Source organism: Paramisgurnus dabryanus, chromosome 3 (assembly GCF_030506205.2).
Source record: "Paramisgurnus dabryanus chromosome 3, PD_genome_1.1, whole genome shotgun sequence".
Lineage (NCBI taxonomy): Eukaryota > Metazoa > Chordata > Actinopteri > Cypriniformes > Cobitidae > Paramisgurnus > Paramisgurnus dabryanus.
The window spans coordinates 41,121,508-41,138,570 of record NC_133339.1 but is presented as its reverse complement, the minus strand read 5'-3'; the positions used below and the strand labels follow the sequence as shown (position 1 = coordinate 41,138,570).

Sequence of the window (17,063 nt, the reverse complement as noted above, 5' to 3'; positions counted from 1 at the left end):
AATCTAACCATCATGTTATCTAGTTTATTAAAAAATAAAGCTGTGTGTGTGTTAAACCTGCAACACTTTTTTTCTATCAGACGCACTTGGATTTTCAAAAGGAGCATCTTGATCGCATGGACAATGAGCTGATAGAGGCTAAAACTATGCTTGTGGATATCACAGACTCGCGTAGAGTTTGCCTTCAGGAGCTCGACCTAAGAAAACATTTTGTCATGTGGGTTAAAGAGGCCCTTGAAGGTAAACAAACGGGTTCTTACATTGGTAATTGGTTGCACTTTTCTTTTTATGCTAATTTAAAAGAAAATATTTTGTATCATACTCTTAAATTCAGACATCAATGAGTTGAAAGTCTTTGTGGATTTGGCGTCCATCTCTGCGGGAGAGAATGATTTGGATGTGGATCGTGTGGCCTGTTTTCACGATGCTGTTCTTGGCTACTCCTCAATGCTTTATGATTTAAAGCCAGATGCCGACTTTACGCATTTTCAAAAAATGCTGGAGAAACTCTGGAACGCACTTGATAATGACCCCAACCTTCCCAAAAAATTGGTGAGGTTTGATGATCATTTTAACAGAGAACATCAAAATTTTATGTCATTTTTCTTTATAGATGATTTTTCTCATTTCAGCGAGACTCTGCGAGACACATAGAATGGTTGAAGACGGTCAAGGACAGCCATGGTTCAGTAGAACTGTCCTCTCTGTCTTTGGCATCAGCTATTAACACAGATGGGGTCTACATTATTAGTGCACAAAACCAAAAGAAGGTTTGTCATTATTGTTAATGCACACAGATGTTTTGAAGTGTTTTTGGATAGTCATCAGTGACCGCGTTTACATGCACCCTAATAATGCGATTATAATGGGTTTTTGTCAATACTGCGATTATACTTTACCTCATGTAAACGCAATAATTCGATAAAAATAATGCGATTAAGCTCATAATCGCAATAAGTAAAGTCGCATTAAAAGAGGTGGCGTACGCCGTTTATAATCGCAGTATGCGTACATGTAAACGCTTTAATCGCATTTATACCGCACTAATTAAGTGCACGTGTGTTTTAGTCACGCACCTTAAGCACAAATTCGTTTTAATCTTGACATTAGGAAGTTTTACATGAACTCTGCCAACACGACTCGCTGTCAGCAGTCTGCCTTCATTCAGAAACAGCTCAAATAACACGACAGCAGTGTATAAAACCTTTAAATGACATTATAACGATAATTATAATGATAAATATATTAGTGACCACATCATAATGATAACTTCATGCTAATTCGATAAAACGAGCGCGGCATTACCTAATATTGGATATTTCTTGTAATAAAAACTTTTTTTGCAATTGTTTACATGTCACTGAATATGTACATATGCTGTTCTTGTTGCATTTACACAGCGGGAAACCAGCAGATGTCCTCAACTGAATGAATGTAGTAGTTTGTGTAATAATATCATACCTTTTGGCGTAGTCAGTGTGGTAGAAAAATTTCACAGCATCAGCGCTGGATACCTGAGGTAATTTTATGTTATAAACCTCAGCAATGAATGAGCTTTCTGCTGCATTTTAAGTGCGCGTGCACTTCAAGTTCAAATAGATTTGATTGGCTGTCAATGGTTTATCGTTCATCATGTGCCAAAATCGCTATCGTTATAGTTGTTGTGTGAGCTCTGCTATTATCTTTAATATAAAACGATTTTTAAAACTATATTTTTATATCATGTGAACACCCTTTACAGGCAATGTCATATTTATATCTTCATCACGGCACCGGATAATGAAATACATCTATAACAACGTGTTTGTCATTTAACGTAAGTAAATTAAAACAGTGGACCATATATGTGAGTTCATCATTTGTGCTCTGCATTGAACTTTGTGTGAATAATCCGAAAATAAAAACTGCATGTAAACCGGAGTGAAGAGGTTAGCTCCAGTCATGTAAACATCTTACTGCGATTAAGACCTTACTCGCATTATTGGAAATAATCGCATTTTTGGTGTGCATGTAAACGTGGTCATTTACTCACCTTCTAGTTGTACAGAACCAATAAGATTTTTTTTCTATGGAACACAATAATTGGATTGAATATCTGTTTGGGTTCATAAATGCATTTAACACTATGTCCTTACTACTTTTGAGGAACTGTAAGTAAAATCAGAATGAAATAAATAGCAAATCTCATAAACCCATATTTTATTCACAATGTAAAAATAAAACTTCACAGAGCAGTTTTCCAGACAAGGTTTAAAATAATTCAGGACTAGGCCTTAGTTATTAGGACATTTGAGTAGTTTTTTACAAACAAACCTTACTAAAAACAATATTGGTGTGAATCTTGAGACAAATAATGGCACTGACATATAGGTGGGGTAGGTGTTTTTAAATTAAGGCAGCTTTAACATGAAATTTTAGTTTTGGACTGCCAAAAAATATTGACAGTTTCTCAAAACATTAGAATATTTTCTCAAAAATTACTTAAATAATGATTTACAAACAAAAAACTTTCAAGATCTTCAAACCATGTACAATTTTGCACTTAATATTTTGTTGGGACTCATTTTGCAAGAATTACTGCTTTAATGCATAGAGACGATAAGCCTGTGGCACTGCTGAGGGGTTACTGAAGCCCAAATTTTCTTAAGCTGTAAATTATCAGTCATCAGAATTAAAACAAAAATGGTCTTAAAATATTTCAGTTTGTGTGAAGGGAATCTTGCATATAAAAAAGTACTTTTCCATGATATTCTATTTTTTTGAGATGCACCTCAGAATGAAATAAGTGTACATGCTGCTAACACTTATGCAGTAACATGTTACATTAGAGTAACGTTTATTTTTGTCTTTTACTGTCATTGACAAGCTTGATTGATGCACAACATAATAGGAAACTGTTTTAAATTATGTTCTTTTTCCAGCTATGCTTGGCAACTATTCTGAAGTTACAGATAATAGAAAAGCATGATGAGGGCTGTGAGACACGCACTTACTCTCTTGAAGACCTCAGGGACCTTCAAAATAAATTGATGCTAATGTCTGGCAAAGGTGATCAAGGCCAGTGTGAAGTTGATCGATTTGCAGAGGTAATTTTTAATCCATTATAGCAGTTTTGTATGTTAAACTTGGAATGGTTGTTTTAATTTTCCTTTATTCAAATTTGTTTGTTTTTAGGTTTTTGCCAGTGTGCAGAGGTTGGCATCTGCATTTATTGATTTGTTTTCTGCTGGAAATCCATTGTTCAGACACTGGGAGGCAAACATCAGCTGTAATAGTAAAGAAGGCTGCATCACTATTAACTTCAAGTTGGAAAGTGTTGTCAGCGATATTACAATGAAAGGTGATATCACTCAACTGTTGCCTGAAGTCTGTCAGAAAATGGAGAAATGTTTATGTTTCTGGAAGGATTTTATGGACAAGCTGAGATCTCGGTTTTACTACTTAAATTATTTCACTGCAGAACAGGTAGTCTACCTGTGCAGTCAGCTCACCCCCAAAAATGTGAATAATCTGGAAGATCAAGTTCTTATGATGCTGTCTTTCATTCAGCCAAATTGCTTCCCTTCAGATCTTCGAGAAGCTTGGCACAGGCTTCAAAACGATATCATAAAGAAGAGTCATGAACACACTGAAGATTTAGACTTTCAGACCTTTGTGCAAGTCCCTAGTATAATTGAGAGTGACATGTCATTTGATGTCTTTAAAAATCAGCTGGGGGAAGCGAATGGGTCAGAAAAGTTGGATGTGCTTTGGAACGCTTACATGCGAAACATGAAATGTTTCTTGCCAGACTCTCTTGATGTCAAAACTCTTGGACATCTTCTTGAAATTTTGGCCAACACTCCCAGTAACTGTGAAGGTGATTCCTCGCAGGATGAGAAAACAAGGCACATTCAGAGAGAACTACCAAGTGGACTGGCTATTGGAAGACCAAATCTCATCATCTGCCCTTCTGAAGAAATGTTGACCTCTTGCCTTTCAATTTATATGACCAGCAAATGTGAGCCTTTGCCAACCTATGATGAAGTACTCCTCTGTAACGCATCCACTCCGTATGAAGAAGTGGAACTTTTCCTCAGGAGATGTCTCACTGCTGGCTATAATGGAAAGAAGATATACACAATGCTGTATGTAGACCAACTTACCTACGAAGTGAGCTACAAAGTCGAGCAATTTTTTCAGCGTCAAAAGGTACTAAGCAGATATGATTACAGACTGGTGTTGATCTGCAGCTGTAATAGAGAACATGCGTACCTTCCCTCAGCGTTTAGCCAGTTCAGGTTGCACTTGGTTCCTCAAGAACCAATAAAGAGTATTCAGCAATACCTTTTCAGGCATTTCACTGTCCCGGATGATGTACCCAGTGCTGCTGAAGTGTTCAAAAACAGGCAGTTTGTGGGAGTTGTGTCCTCTGAAAGATCTGGAGTAGGCAAGTATACATTCTTGTTGTGGATTTTCAGAGTCTGGTTTCTTTATTTGCCAAAGAACACTTATGAGGAATAAATGGTTTGCTTCATGTCTGTATTGGGATAAATTATTTGTGTGGTCCATTCTAGGCAAATCACTTTACATTAGACGAATGTATGAGAAATTGAAGACAATCACGGAGAAGACTTCACAACTGAAGTGTATCCGGTTGATTGAGCCAAGAATTGATGAAAATGTCATTGTTCGGTCTTTACTCAATACCTACAAGGAAAATGAACTTTCAGTCTACCATTTTGACATCACCACCATGGTAAATATAAAAATTTTAAACTTAGTAAAAATGCATATGTACTCGGCAAAAAAAATGCAACAACTTCAGAATACTATGCTAAATTTAAACCTAGAATTGCCCCTTGTGTTATTTCTACCAAATTATCTTTAATATACAAACTGACTTCACCATAGTCTTCAAGATACATTAATAAATACATTCAACAATATGAATACAGTAAGGGATACAAGCAAGCACCTCGTATGAAGCATGTTTATTGATTAACCCTTGGGGTCCAACCATTTTGGGACACTGGCAGAGGTTTTGATATGCTCTTACATTTGGTCTTTTTTCCAGTTGCTTTAAACATACAGGGTATTAATGGCTAATATCACATAACACTGTATTAAGCGCTAACTGCTACATTTATATGTAAGTAACATGTATGTGCATGTTTGTATTTAAGTAAATTATGTTTATGCGTGGTCAGTCCAAATAAAAGTTGCCGAAATAAGAACAGACAATAAACTGCAATTTCTATGTGAGCTGCTTAAGACCTAAGACATGCTAAAGTAAGACAGAAAGGACAGCTGATCAGGCTAACAGTGACAGACTAAAGATTTCAAGGACCTTTCCCCATGGAAATGACCTTGCAAATGCATAGGGGGAAAGCAAGCTGACATGTAAAAGCATGAATGAAAAAATTGTATGATTTAACAGAGCTTGTGTCCACCCTAGATCACTGTTACCTTTTAGTCCCCAAACTACTACAGTAACTGACTTTTACTTTTGATGTAGCCACTGCCTATGTTTAAGTTCTCATATCCATTTGTCACATGTCTGTGAAACTAAAGTAAGATGATGTTTCTTGATTTGCTAAGTATGTACATGTTTTCAGTGTAATGCATTTTTACATACCTTTAGGTGAAAAAGGGACTCCATGAATTTTTATTCAAACTGTTAATCCTTGGATTCCTCATGGACACAGAAGGAAATATGTGGAAAAGCAACAAAAAGCACTTGTATGTCATTGAGGTCCTGAGACCTGATGATAGCACGTCCCGGAATGTCCCAAAAGCTGTAAGTAAACTGATTTTACATAAATTACACACACACACACACACACACACACACACACACACACACACACACACACACACACACACAACTATTCAAAAACTTGACCGAAGAAGCACTTGACTGGAATGCTTCTCACAATGCATCTGTAGGTGCATTTTTGCATGTTGTTCATTTATCATGTACACATACCAGAGTTTTAAAATGGCATTTTTCATTACTTTTAGAATCTGTACAATTTCTCTGCATGGAAAATTTGCGAATTCATAATACTTTAATTTTATCGTTTTACTTTTATAGCATTATGCTGAGTTTAGACTGCATGATTTTAGCCCTGATTTTGACTCGCCGACATGTTTTGATAAATCGCCAACAAATGCTCGAATTCACAGGCAAATCGGTGCTCGTGCACGCAAGTGACAATCACGCAGTAAAAAAAAACTGACTGAAAAAAAACATTGCCGATGACCTACAGCCAATGAAAGAGCAACATACAGAGCAGCTGGAAGTTCGGGGAGGAGTTATGAGGACGTATTGCTTGCGTTTGGTTGTGAGATGTAGTTTGCGGACCGGGACAAAGTTGTCGGCGATTATTTCTATGGTGAAGTCATGCCGTGTAAAACCCCCGGTTGCTGATCCATCGTGCAGTGTGAAAACAGCAGCGACTGAATGCTACCCCAGACAGTCATGCAGTGTGACAAGATGTGTTACACAACTACTTTGAAAGTTGTGCAGTCTGAAGTCTGCATTAGTCAGAACCTTTTATTAAACAATTTGAAAACTGTGGATGCATAAACTACAAGATTGTAATAGTATAATCATCACCATTTTAATCTATTTAATCAAACAATAACCAATCCGTTTTATTTTTCCATCAATGCCATTCAGTCATCCAATTTTGATATACTGATATAGCTATTTATTCCAATTTCTTTGTTGTTTCCACAGGATTCACCAGTTAAGAAATATTGCAAAAAAGCAACAATATTTTGTGATGAAATGTCATTTACTTTATTCGTTAAGTATCCCATCTAAATATTTTTGTCTGTTTATGCCTGGGTTAGCATTACTGTAGTAATGGTATTTATCTCTCACAGTCTATCTGACAGAATGGCACAAACCATAGCATGAAAAAATATCGTCAAAGGGATCTCACTCAGTAAAAATCCCACTACAATTTCAGCTTATTGAAGTTAAACCCCACAGCATCAAAAAGTTTCTTTCACGAAAAAATTGAAATAAATATCTTACAATAAAGACTACAGCATTTTAGTCTAATAAAAAGAGTACATGGTGAACCTATACTGATGACAATTAAGAGTAGAACCATCTGTTTTTACATAATTTTTAAGAAATTGCATAAGGCCAAGTTTAAGAGACAGTAAAATAACTATATTTGAACCAATGTCTTTAACACTTACACCTAAAATAATAATACAAAGAATTCAAGAAAATCAAAACACATCAGTCAAGTATTCTAAATATTTTCCTTACATATTTCTTTTGTATTTTTATAGCAGGAAGCAAAAAACTGCGCTTCTTTCCTGGATGTGTTTCCAAGTGTCTACTGTCATCCGCCCAAAGAGGTCCTGAACTTTGAAGTGAGATTACAAGAAGATCCATCATCAAGAAAGTGTGATGACCCGCTCATGGATGACCAGGAGTTTCGAAGTGAGGCCTACCAACGTCCTTACCAGTACCTGAAACGTTTCTACAATGGTGTCAATTTGGATGGCTTCGTGTACAAAGGAGTTGAGGGCTCTCCTTTGGAATGCCTACAGATGATGTTTATGTATTGCGGGATCATAAACCCGTCTTGGGCAGAGTTGAGGAATTTTGCCTGGTTCCTGAATGTACAACTGCAGGATTGCGAGAGATCTGTTTTCTGTGATGTTTCTTTAGTAGGGGACACGTTAGCAGGATTCAAACATTTTGTGGTTGATTTTATGATTCTCATGGCTAAAGATTTTGCTACTCCTTCCCTTAGTATCTCTGACCAGAGTCCAGGGGGACTGTACCAAAACCTTTCTGGTGCCAGTGAAGAGGATTTGGCTCACTTTAGGATAAGAAAACGATGGGAATCAGAACCACATCCATATATTTTCTTTAATGCTGACCATGAGTCAATGACATTTATTGGCTTTCATCTACAGCAAAATGCAGAGAATAGAGTTGATGCCATTGATCCATCAACAAACACTGTAATCAAAAGGAACATCATGACCAAAGAGCTGTATGAGGGTCTTAAACTACAGGGAGTTCCCTTCAATATCGGTTTTGACCAGCTCCCAAGATGGAAAAAGATTGAGAGACTTTGCAGAGTTTTGGGTATACAGTGGCCTCTGGACCCGGATGAAACGTATGAGCTCACTACAGACAACATTTTGAAAATGTTGGCAATTCACATGCGTTTTCGCTGTGGCATTCCAGTTATAATCATGGGTGAGACAGGCTGTGGGAAAACAAGGTTAATCAAATTTCTTTGTGAAATACACAGAAATGGAGTAGCAATTGATAACATGAAACTGGTCAAGGTTCACGGAGGTACAACTTCAGACATGATTTACACCAAAGTGAGCGAGGCAGAGGAAATGGCTCTTAGGAATAAGATGGATTTTGGTTTTGACTCTGTGTTGTTTTTTGATGAAGCCAACACAACAGAGGCCATTAGCAGCATTAAGGAAATTCTCTGTGACAACACTGCTGGGGGAGAACATTTGGCACATGAGTCTGGCCTACAAATCATTGCTGCGTGTAACCCATACAGGAAACACACAGATGTAATGATCAAGAGATTAGAGTCAGCTGGTTTGGGATACAGAGTCCGTGCTGAAGAAACCGATGAAAAACTTGGATCCGTTCCTCTCCGTCAGCTTGTATACAGAGTGCAGGCTTTACCTCCAAGCATGATTCCACTAGTTTGGGACTTCGGACAGCTTAATGACCACACTGAGAAAATGTACATCAAGCAAATAGTCGAAAGGATAGTAGAAACTCATTCCATTAATGCCCAATATATCGCAACCATAACGGATGTTCTGTCAGCTTCACAGATGTACATGCGATCAACAGAGAATGAATGTAGCTTTGTGAGTCTAAGGGATGTAGAGCGCTGCATGCAAGTTTTTGAATGGTTCTACAAAAACAGCCAGATGTTGATCTCTGAACTTGATCAGTTTGAGAACATTATAAAGGCACAGAGAAATGAGCAAAGAACCCCTGTTATATGGGCATTACTTATGGCTGTTGGTGTGTGCTACCATGCTTGCTTGGAGGAAAAAGAGAAATACAGAAGACACATTTGCAAGTACCTTCCAGAGTCCTACAGCCAAATGAAAGTGATGCAGGAGATCACCGTTGTTCAGGATCTGTTTCTGAGTGGAATTCCATTGGGTGAAACCATCGCTCGAAACAGTGCTTTAAAGGAAAATGTTTTCATGATGGTGATTTGTATTGAACTACGAATACCTTTGTTTTTAGTTGGAAAACCTGGAAGCTCCAAATCCCTGTCAAAAACTCTGGTTGCAGATGGTATGCAAGGCCAGGCAGCTCATTCGGATTTGTTTAGAAAGCTGAAGCAGATTCATCTTGTGTCATTTCAGTGCAGTCCTCATTCTACACCAGAGGGTATCATTAATACATTCAAGCAGTGTTCCCGTTTTCAGGAAGGCAAGAATCTAACAGAGTATGTCTCAGTGGTAGTGCTAGATGAGATAGGCTTGGCTGAAGATTCACCAAAAATGCCCCTGAAAACTTTACATCCTTTGCTGGAAGAGGGGTGCATTGATGATCAGCCAGTACCCCACAAAAAGGTGGGATTCGTAGGTATCTCTAATTGGGCTTTGGACCCAGCCAAGATGAATAGAGGGATATTTGTTTCCCGTGGGGATCCTGATGAGAAGGAGCTAATTGAAAGTGCCAAAGGAATATGTTCCTCAGAGACCATGATTCTTGAAAGGGTGAGAGATTGCTTCCAGCCATTTGCTCGTGCTTACCTCAGAATCTGTAAGAAAGGGGGAAAAGGTTTCTTTGGCCTTCGAGACTTTTACAGCTTGATAAAGATGATTTTTGCTGTTGCCAAAGCCTCTGATCAGAAGCCTAGTCCAGAGCAGATTATAAAGGCTGTGCTCAGGAACTTCAGTGGGAAGGATAATGTGGATGCTGTTTCAGTGTTCACCCAAAGACTAAATTGTAAGCCCAAGCTTGAGAGCATCAGTGCTATTGATCTTGTAGGAGAGAACATCACAGCCATTGGCCAAGAAGAGGAATGTAGATACCTGCTGGTTCTGACCAAAAACTATGCAGCCCTTCGGATTCTTCAGCAAACATTTTTTTCAGAGCAGTGCCAACCAGAAATCCTCTTTGGATCAAGCTTTCCAAAAGATCAGGAGTATACTCAGATTTGCCGTAACATTAACCGTGTCAAGATTTGCATGGAAACTGGTCAAACCATTGTACTCCTGAACCTTCAGAATTTGTACGAAAGTTTGTACGATGCTCTCAACCAATATTATGTTTGTCTTGGAGGTCAGAAATATGTGGATTTGGGACTTGGTACTCACAGAGTCAAATGTAGGGTACACAAAGACTTTAGGCTCATTGTCATTGAGGAGAAGGAGGTCGTCTACAAGCAGTTTCCCGTTCCTTTGATCAACAGGTTGGAGAAACATTATCTTGACATCAATACTGTGCTGAAGAAAGAGCAGAAAGAGCTTGTCAAAGAGCTTGAACAGTGGGTGAAGATGTTCGCTGCTGCGAAACCCAGGCATTCAGTTGCTCCCAGATTGCGATTTTGCTCTCCAGCTGATGTTTTTATCGGTTACCACTCAGACACTTGTGCCTCTGTTGTCCTGCAAGTTACAGAACAGTTCAAAGGGCAGATGGAGCTTTCAGATCCTCGATCGCTCTTCGAAGAGGCTAAATTAGTACTTTTGAATTGTGCTACACCAGATGCTGTGGTCCGATTAGACTGCACTGACCTCTCCAATGTAGAAAGTGAACATTTGTCAAGGGTGTACTTTGAAGACCAAAAGCACAGTTCTCTGGCTGACTTCATCCTCCCTTGTTCACAACAAGCAGAGAATAGCAATGTCTGTTTCACAGAGGTAATGCTGTTGTATATGAAAGATAATGTACAGTCTGATACTCATTATTGCTAAACAAACATCAACAAGGGTAATCAAGACCCTGCCAAAAAGTGGAGGGTTACCCAGAGAAGGTTTATTTAGCAATAATGATTATGCATTGTTCCACTTCATACTAAATAAGTAAAATTAGCAGACATGACACATTAACTTCAACCTCCTTTAGCTGAAAAACGCAAAGTGCCCTTATTTAAGAATTCTTTGGTCACATTTAAACACTTCAGTGTACACATGGCCTTACTCATCCTCATGGCATCCCAGACCTATTTACTTTTTTAAACTAAACACAAACAATGATGTTTTGGGGAAATATCACACATCTGTATGCACATACAGTCTAAGAGCAGAGGTCCGAAATGTTGACGACAAGCACATACAGCTATCATAAAATGATTCCATATGCATTCAGGATTTATTAATGACATAAGTAAAGCAATTTGAATGTTAAATGTAATTAAATCTCTTGTCAAAATCAAACCATTCAATGCACAAATTGAATTCCCTTTAATTTCCCTTTAATATTGGTTCTTGTCACATGACACATGTTCTTGACTTTGATTTTTTCGTATTTGTTTTTGAAATGTTGACATTTTGGGACCTCTTCCCATGCATAGTAGGGTACAGAGACTAGATGTTTTTCTAAAAATATTTGTATGTGTTCAGTTTAAAAAAGTCATATAGCCAGGAGTCTGTGAGAGAGTACATGAGGAAATTTAAATTTTTGTGTAAACTTTTTTTTTCCAGTCTTGGTACATGATTTGGCATCTTATCTAGTTTAATAAACACACAACAAAAAAATCAACTTGACATGATTTTCCCAATCTTGTAGGTGACTACATTTTCAAGACTTCTGACAGCAGCAGAAATTGAGGAGCTATGGGACCGAGTTCAAAACATAGAGCTCATCTGGATACAGCAGTTTGAAACTGAACATTCATTCCTAAAGAAAATCAGGTATTCATCCATTTGTGCTTTATAATCATACCTTGTACATAAACATTTTTGACTGCATACGTTACAGCAGTGTTCTGTATTTAGGAACTTTTTGGAAAGCACGACTGGGGACAAGACACTTATCATTCAAACTGATTTTGATGAAGGTTTACAGAGTTTGAATGTAATTGCATCTGCAAAGTAAGTTCTGGTGTATCTGGTTGGTGACTTCACTTTTGTTTGATCATTAAATGTAGTCAAAGCATTATGATTTACATTTGTAAATATATTTTCAGATATTCTTCTATCAATGAAATCAACAAATTCAAAAAAGTGTGCAATGCAAAGATTTTTGTGTACTTCATCACTAAACTTCCAAGAGTGGATGGTGGAACTTCCTATGTTGGATTTCATGGTGGTAAGATATTTTGATTCCATGACTAGACATGATTTGGGCTGTATCAAAAAGCTTTAAAATGCTGCCTTCGAAGGAAGCATTTCAGACATTAATACATGCAATGTTTGATTTACGTCCTGTCTACTGAGAGATACCTTTAGGGCTGTTCCGAATACCATTTTTTGAGCTTCTAAGCTCTAGTAGAAATCAAATCGAATATTCGAGTCTTCGGAAGGAGAGGCTGAACATTATTTCTCTTTAATAAAGGCAGGAATCTCTGTGTGTGTGTGTGTATGCGTGTGTGTCTGGCTGTCTACAGTTTTATTATGTGGCGGATGTGTTGCTGCGGACCAAAGGCAGTGTAGTGCCTTTTTTTTTCATGCAATATGGACATGTGACACGTTTAGAATTAATACTCTAACTTTAAAAATACTACAGAATAGAGCAAGCCGGAAGCGGCGTGCCTGTGACACGTCATGCGAGAACAGCATTAGTGAAACAAAACACAAGAGCAATACTTTTAATAAGGTAGCCTAACATTTTTTCTAACAAACAAACATTCCCGTATCAGAAATTAGCAGCACAGTAATTACTGACATGGTAAAGGGTAGGCTATTTAAATAAAACAACGAAAATAAATGAACGAAGTTCAACAAACTGTAATAAAACGGTAGCGTACTATCAAAATCAAGTTTATTTATAACACTTACACCGTCCAATATGTTTTTTCATCAGTAGAACAATAAAGAAGATATTTTGCAGAAACCCCAGTGCTCCGTTATGCAAGTCAACCGATCTGCACACTTTAAGAGCTAAAGCATATATATCTGATACAACAGTAATCCCCCATAACTCCGTGTGACATATTGACGTCTTGTGAAGCAAATCAATCAGTTTTTGCAAGAAACTGAACGTTATTTACAACACTATTAGCATGAATGCCAAAGCAGGAAGCGCGCTTTACGTTCGAGGCGATCTTTTCCACTGGTGGCGTTTGGTGGCTGTTGGCGATGGATGTTGGTCTCTCTGCGCCACCTATAGAGCGGGAGCGTGAAGCGCACTTCCTGCTTGGCAAAAGCTCTGCATTAACGCTATAAAATATTTATATATATATATATTCGAATCTCAAAACTGAAAATCGAATGTCAACCCACGGAACGAATATTCGAATATTTTGGTCCAGCCCTAGATACCTTCATCGTTTTGTCCCACAATTCTATGTGTGGGAAATGTGGTCGAGTTTGAAAAAATGAAATTTCGACAAAGAAAGGGCTGGATCACAAATTTAGTGTAAATAAAGTTATATTTTCACTTTTTACACATTTTGATTGCATTTCTAGCGAGAAATTTGTATTGTAGTTTTCTAATATGTAATTAGTTATCACAAAGGAGCTCTCTGTTTATATTTCATTATTCTGCCTATAAAGGCTGTTCGAATGCGTCTCCGCAAGCTGCTTTAAGCCTCTGAAGTCTTTGCCTCATGAGGCAATAAGACAAGAAGTCAGCTGCCTAAGTTTTTGGATACAACCTAGGTTTCATTCATACAAAATCGAAACATCATTTCTTAAGGTCCGTTGAAATCAGTCCACATCAATGACCTTAAAAAAATCTGAAGGCGTCATCTCTGATAAAACAGCACCTGACATTTTCACATTAGTGGTTTCTCTTTAGTGTCCATTTCATTCATTTAACATTTAGTATTGGGGAATTCAAGTTATTTCACATCTTTACACAATAGTTACTTTCCTTGGTAATTAGTTACTTTATAATGATGTAATGCAATTATTTTTTTAAAGTAACATGCGCAACATACTGCTAACTAAACATTGTTTTTAAGGTCCATGGAAATCAGTCCATATCGATGACCTTAGGAAATCAGAAGAAATCGTCTCTGATATAAAAGCATTGCAATATTTGACCATCAGCCAGCTGTTTGAAGAGAAAGCAGATGAATCTGAAGGTGATGTTTGATCATTTAAAAAAAACAGGTTTCTGCATTTTCAAGAAATGATTTGGTTGAATGTTAATGTTTGATTGCTTACAGCTATGGAAGTTGAGGACATGTGCACAGAGTATGAAGAACAGAAGATGGAGATCAATACTGTGGAGGGAAATACTGTGGGTCGCTTCCTCACAATGCAATTGCGAATACTGCCGTTTTATAACTTCTCTATTAAGTAAGCCATAGTGATGTGTAGTCCGTAAGTAAAAATGCACTTCTGGTTCTTGTGCTTTTGGTTCAGGTCTGGGGAAAGGTTTTGGACACCACAGCTCTTGTGCGTAGCTGTGTTCAAAGCGCAGTTGGTATGCTAAGAGACCAGACAGAGGCAGGCATCCGTAGCACCAGGAGAGTAGAGATTCTGCTAACGCTCATGACGGATAATGGTCTGACAGATTTCAACATTGTTATTTATTACGTTTTCATAAGCTTTCAAACAAATTGTCAATAACATTTACATTTTTATGCCACTAGCTGAATTTCTGAAAACCGTAAAGAAAAGACTTAATTTGCTACTGCGGACACATGATGAAAACACAATCTCGGCCAATAGCTGGGTGTCAAAGGAAGCACTGAATATTGATGCCTTGCACGAGGGTGGAACCTTTAGGTATGTGTGCATGTCCCACAATATGTATAGGGACCATGACTCTCCTGTAACCATATAAGTCATACCTAAAACAACTCTTCAATATTTGTTCGTTTTGTTTGTCAGACATGCTCTTTGGAAGCGAGTTCAAGTGGTAGTCACACCTTTTTTGGCACAACTAGTTTCCATTATCGATCGAGACTGCAATCTCGACCTTTTGCTGGATAGAAACTCTAGAGAGTCATTAAAGAAACTGTGGTTGGACATGTTTGAAGATGTCAAGTTATTGGATATTCCTTACACAAAAGTGGATAACAAGTATGGCATTCTTTGATCTAATGATTTCTTCTAAGCTCTTGAAGGCATGTCTTTGGTGTATCTAAAATCAGACATTTTTAACAGCTTGGAGACAAAGACAATCTTGGTCCAGAACGACTTTTTGGTTGGAAGGAGCATGGGTTGCACCATGCCTTTCAGCTGGAGAATTAAAGACTGCCTAGAAGAGCTATGGGTACACGCTTCACTGCGAGAAGGTATTTTATACATTCTTGTTTTTAAATAAAACGTATGAAATATAACTACTAATAAAACATTTCTTTCAACAGGACACACGTTGAAACAATTTGAAGAGTTTTTTTGGAAGACCCCCTTGGGCAGGTACATTGCTAAAGCAACCCAAGACATGCAGATGGAGTTTTTCCACAGATATCTCCAGGATTTTATCTCCATGACCATGAATGGAACATCAGATGAGGTTCTAGAGGTGGGAATAAGACATTTTTTTATGTTAATTTTGGTTATTATTGTATAGATTTGTATTCATGTTTGTATCTGTTTACCTTTTAGCTTTTACGTGGAGCTCTTACTTGCAGTGTAAATGAACTTCGAGCCGGTCAGGAAACGAATGAGACTGGAGTTATTTCTCTGCATTGGGTTCATGCTGCTTATCACCATTTTAAGAGTCGCATGCAGAACCTCTACAGAATGATCACTATAGAGCCTCAGATTGCTCACATACTCCTGGATAAAAGAGATGCCAGAGAGGGCATTGAACTGGTGGGTGCTTCTTTTCTGCTGTATGGATGTTGATTAGAGGTCACATGGCACAGTGTGTTTCTGCTAATCTTGTGTTAATCTCGAGTACCTTTAGAGTAGTATTACATCCTTTATATCTGGAAAAGTCTTTAGTTTTATCAGATTTATAAAAGGCAGATCAGCTGTACAGCTACTTTCCTGGAAAAAACAGAGCCTCTAGAGGTGTACCGTGGGCAGAGCGAGTCACAAGATAGCAACACACATAAAACATCCCCCTATCTCTGGATAACTTATGATTCACTACATGTTCGTTTCGTTTTCATTATATGCACTTACGTGATGATTGCCATCAAAACACCGACATTTGATGCAGTTTTGTATATCGCCTGTGACTCTTGACCCGGTTGGGACTGCTCCATTTCAACAAAATCCAGCACTAAACAAACACACACACACACAACTCTGCTGCTACCCCAGATAAACAAACTATTTCCATTATTCACATAATGATGGGTTCATTAGGAAGCTGAACAAGCTTAAATTTCCCTCACAAATAACAACACACATTTGTGGTGATGTTGATTTCGTGCCAGCTTTTGGTTGGTGTGAGAGTGCGCTGTTCTGTGGGAAATGCCCATATAAGGACTTCCACTGTACATCCTGCACTAAAATTGGCCATAAAATAGAAAGATTGTGTTTAGGGATGCACCGAAATGAAAATTCTTGGCCGAAACCCGAAAATGAGGAAACCAAGGCCGAAAAACCGAAACTGAAACACCGAAATAAATTATTATGCCAATTATTAGTACAAATGCATTTATGGCTATCACTGTGTACTAACTTTACTAGGGGTGTGTGACAGATCACAAAACTCACGGTTCAGATCACATTACAGTTTTTCAGATTGGATTATTTTTCAGATCAGCAAAAAGGGGGTGGGGAAAATCTAATAACAAATAAAGAAATTACAAACATTTATAAAAAAGAACAAAGCTGCACATTAATAAGGTCTAACATTAGCATTAGGTACAGAAATCGAATTAAATGAGTCATAACACTGTCTTTATTGTATAAATTAAATATATTATTATTTTTAGAGCTATTTGTCTCTTTGTTAGACTTAAGTAGGTCAATTGAGGTTACTGTAAGCAGAGACTGGTTTATGACTGTAATCTATACATACACTTAAG

At 37.7% G+C, this 17,063-nt stretch overlaps 1 protein-coding gene across 1 annotated transcript in view; it reads left to right on the top strand.

Annotated features, from left to right (window-relative positions):
- Positions 1-17,063, top strand: part of LOC135744877 (E3 ubiquitin-protein ligase rnf213-alpha-like) — a 93,263-nt gene that overhangs the window by 49,986 nt on the left and 26,214 nt on the right. The window contains exons 21-39 of the mRNA XM_065263257.2: positions 81-240; positions 335-552; positions 633-770; positions 2,922-3,086; positions 3,175-4,429; positions 4,557-4,738; positions 5,624-5,779; positions 7,294-10,881; positions 11,750-11,874; positions 11,959-12,054; positions 12,150-12,271; positions 14,088-14,210; positions 14,295-14,368; positions 14,494-14,635; positions 14,724-14,859; positions 14,965-15,156; positions 15,241-15,371; positions 15,444-15,601; positions 15,685-15,894. Coding sequence (XP_065119329.1) covers positions 81-240; positions 335-552; positions 633-770; positions 2,922-3,086; positions 3,175-4,429; positions 4,557-4,738; positions 5,624-5,779; positions 7,294-10,881; positions 11,750-11,874; positions 11,959-12,054; positions 12,150-12,271; positions 14,088-14,210; positions 14,295-14,368; positions 14,494-14,635; positions 14,724-14,859; positions 14,965-15,156; positions 15,241-15,371; positions 15,444-15,601; positions 15,685-15,894 — 7,371 coding nt within the window. The remainder of the gene's footprint in view (positions 1-80; positions 241-334; positions 553-632; positions 771-2,921; positions 3,087-3,174; positions 4,430-4,556; positions 4,739-5,623; positions 5,780-7,293; positions 10,882-11,749; positions 11,875-11,958; positions 12,055-12,149; positions 12,272-14,087; positions 14,211-14,294; positions 14,369-14,493; positions 14,636-14,723; positions 14,860-14,964; positions 15,157-15,240; positions 15,372-15,443; positions 15,602-15,684; positions 15,895-17,063) is intronic.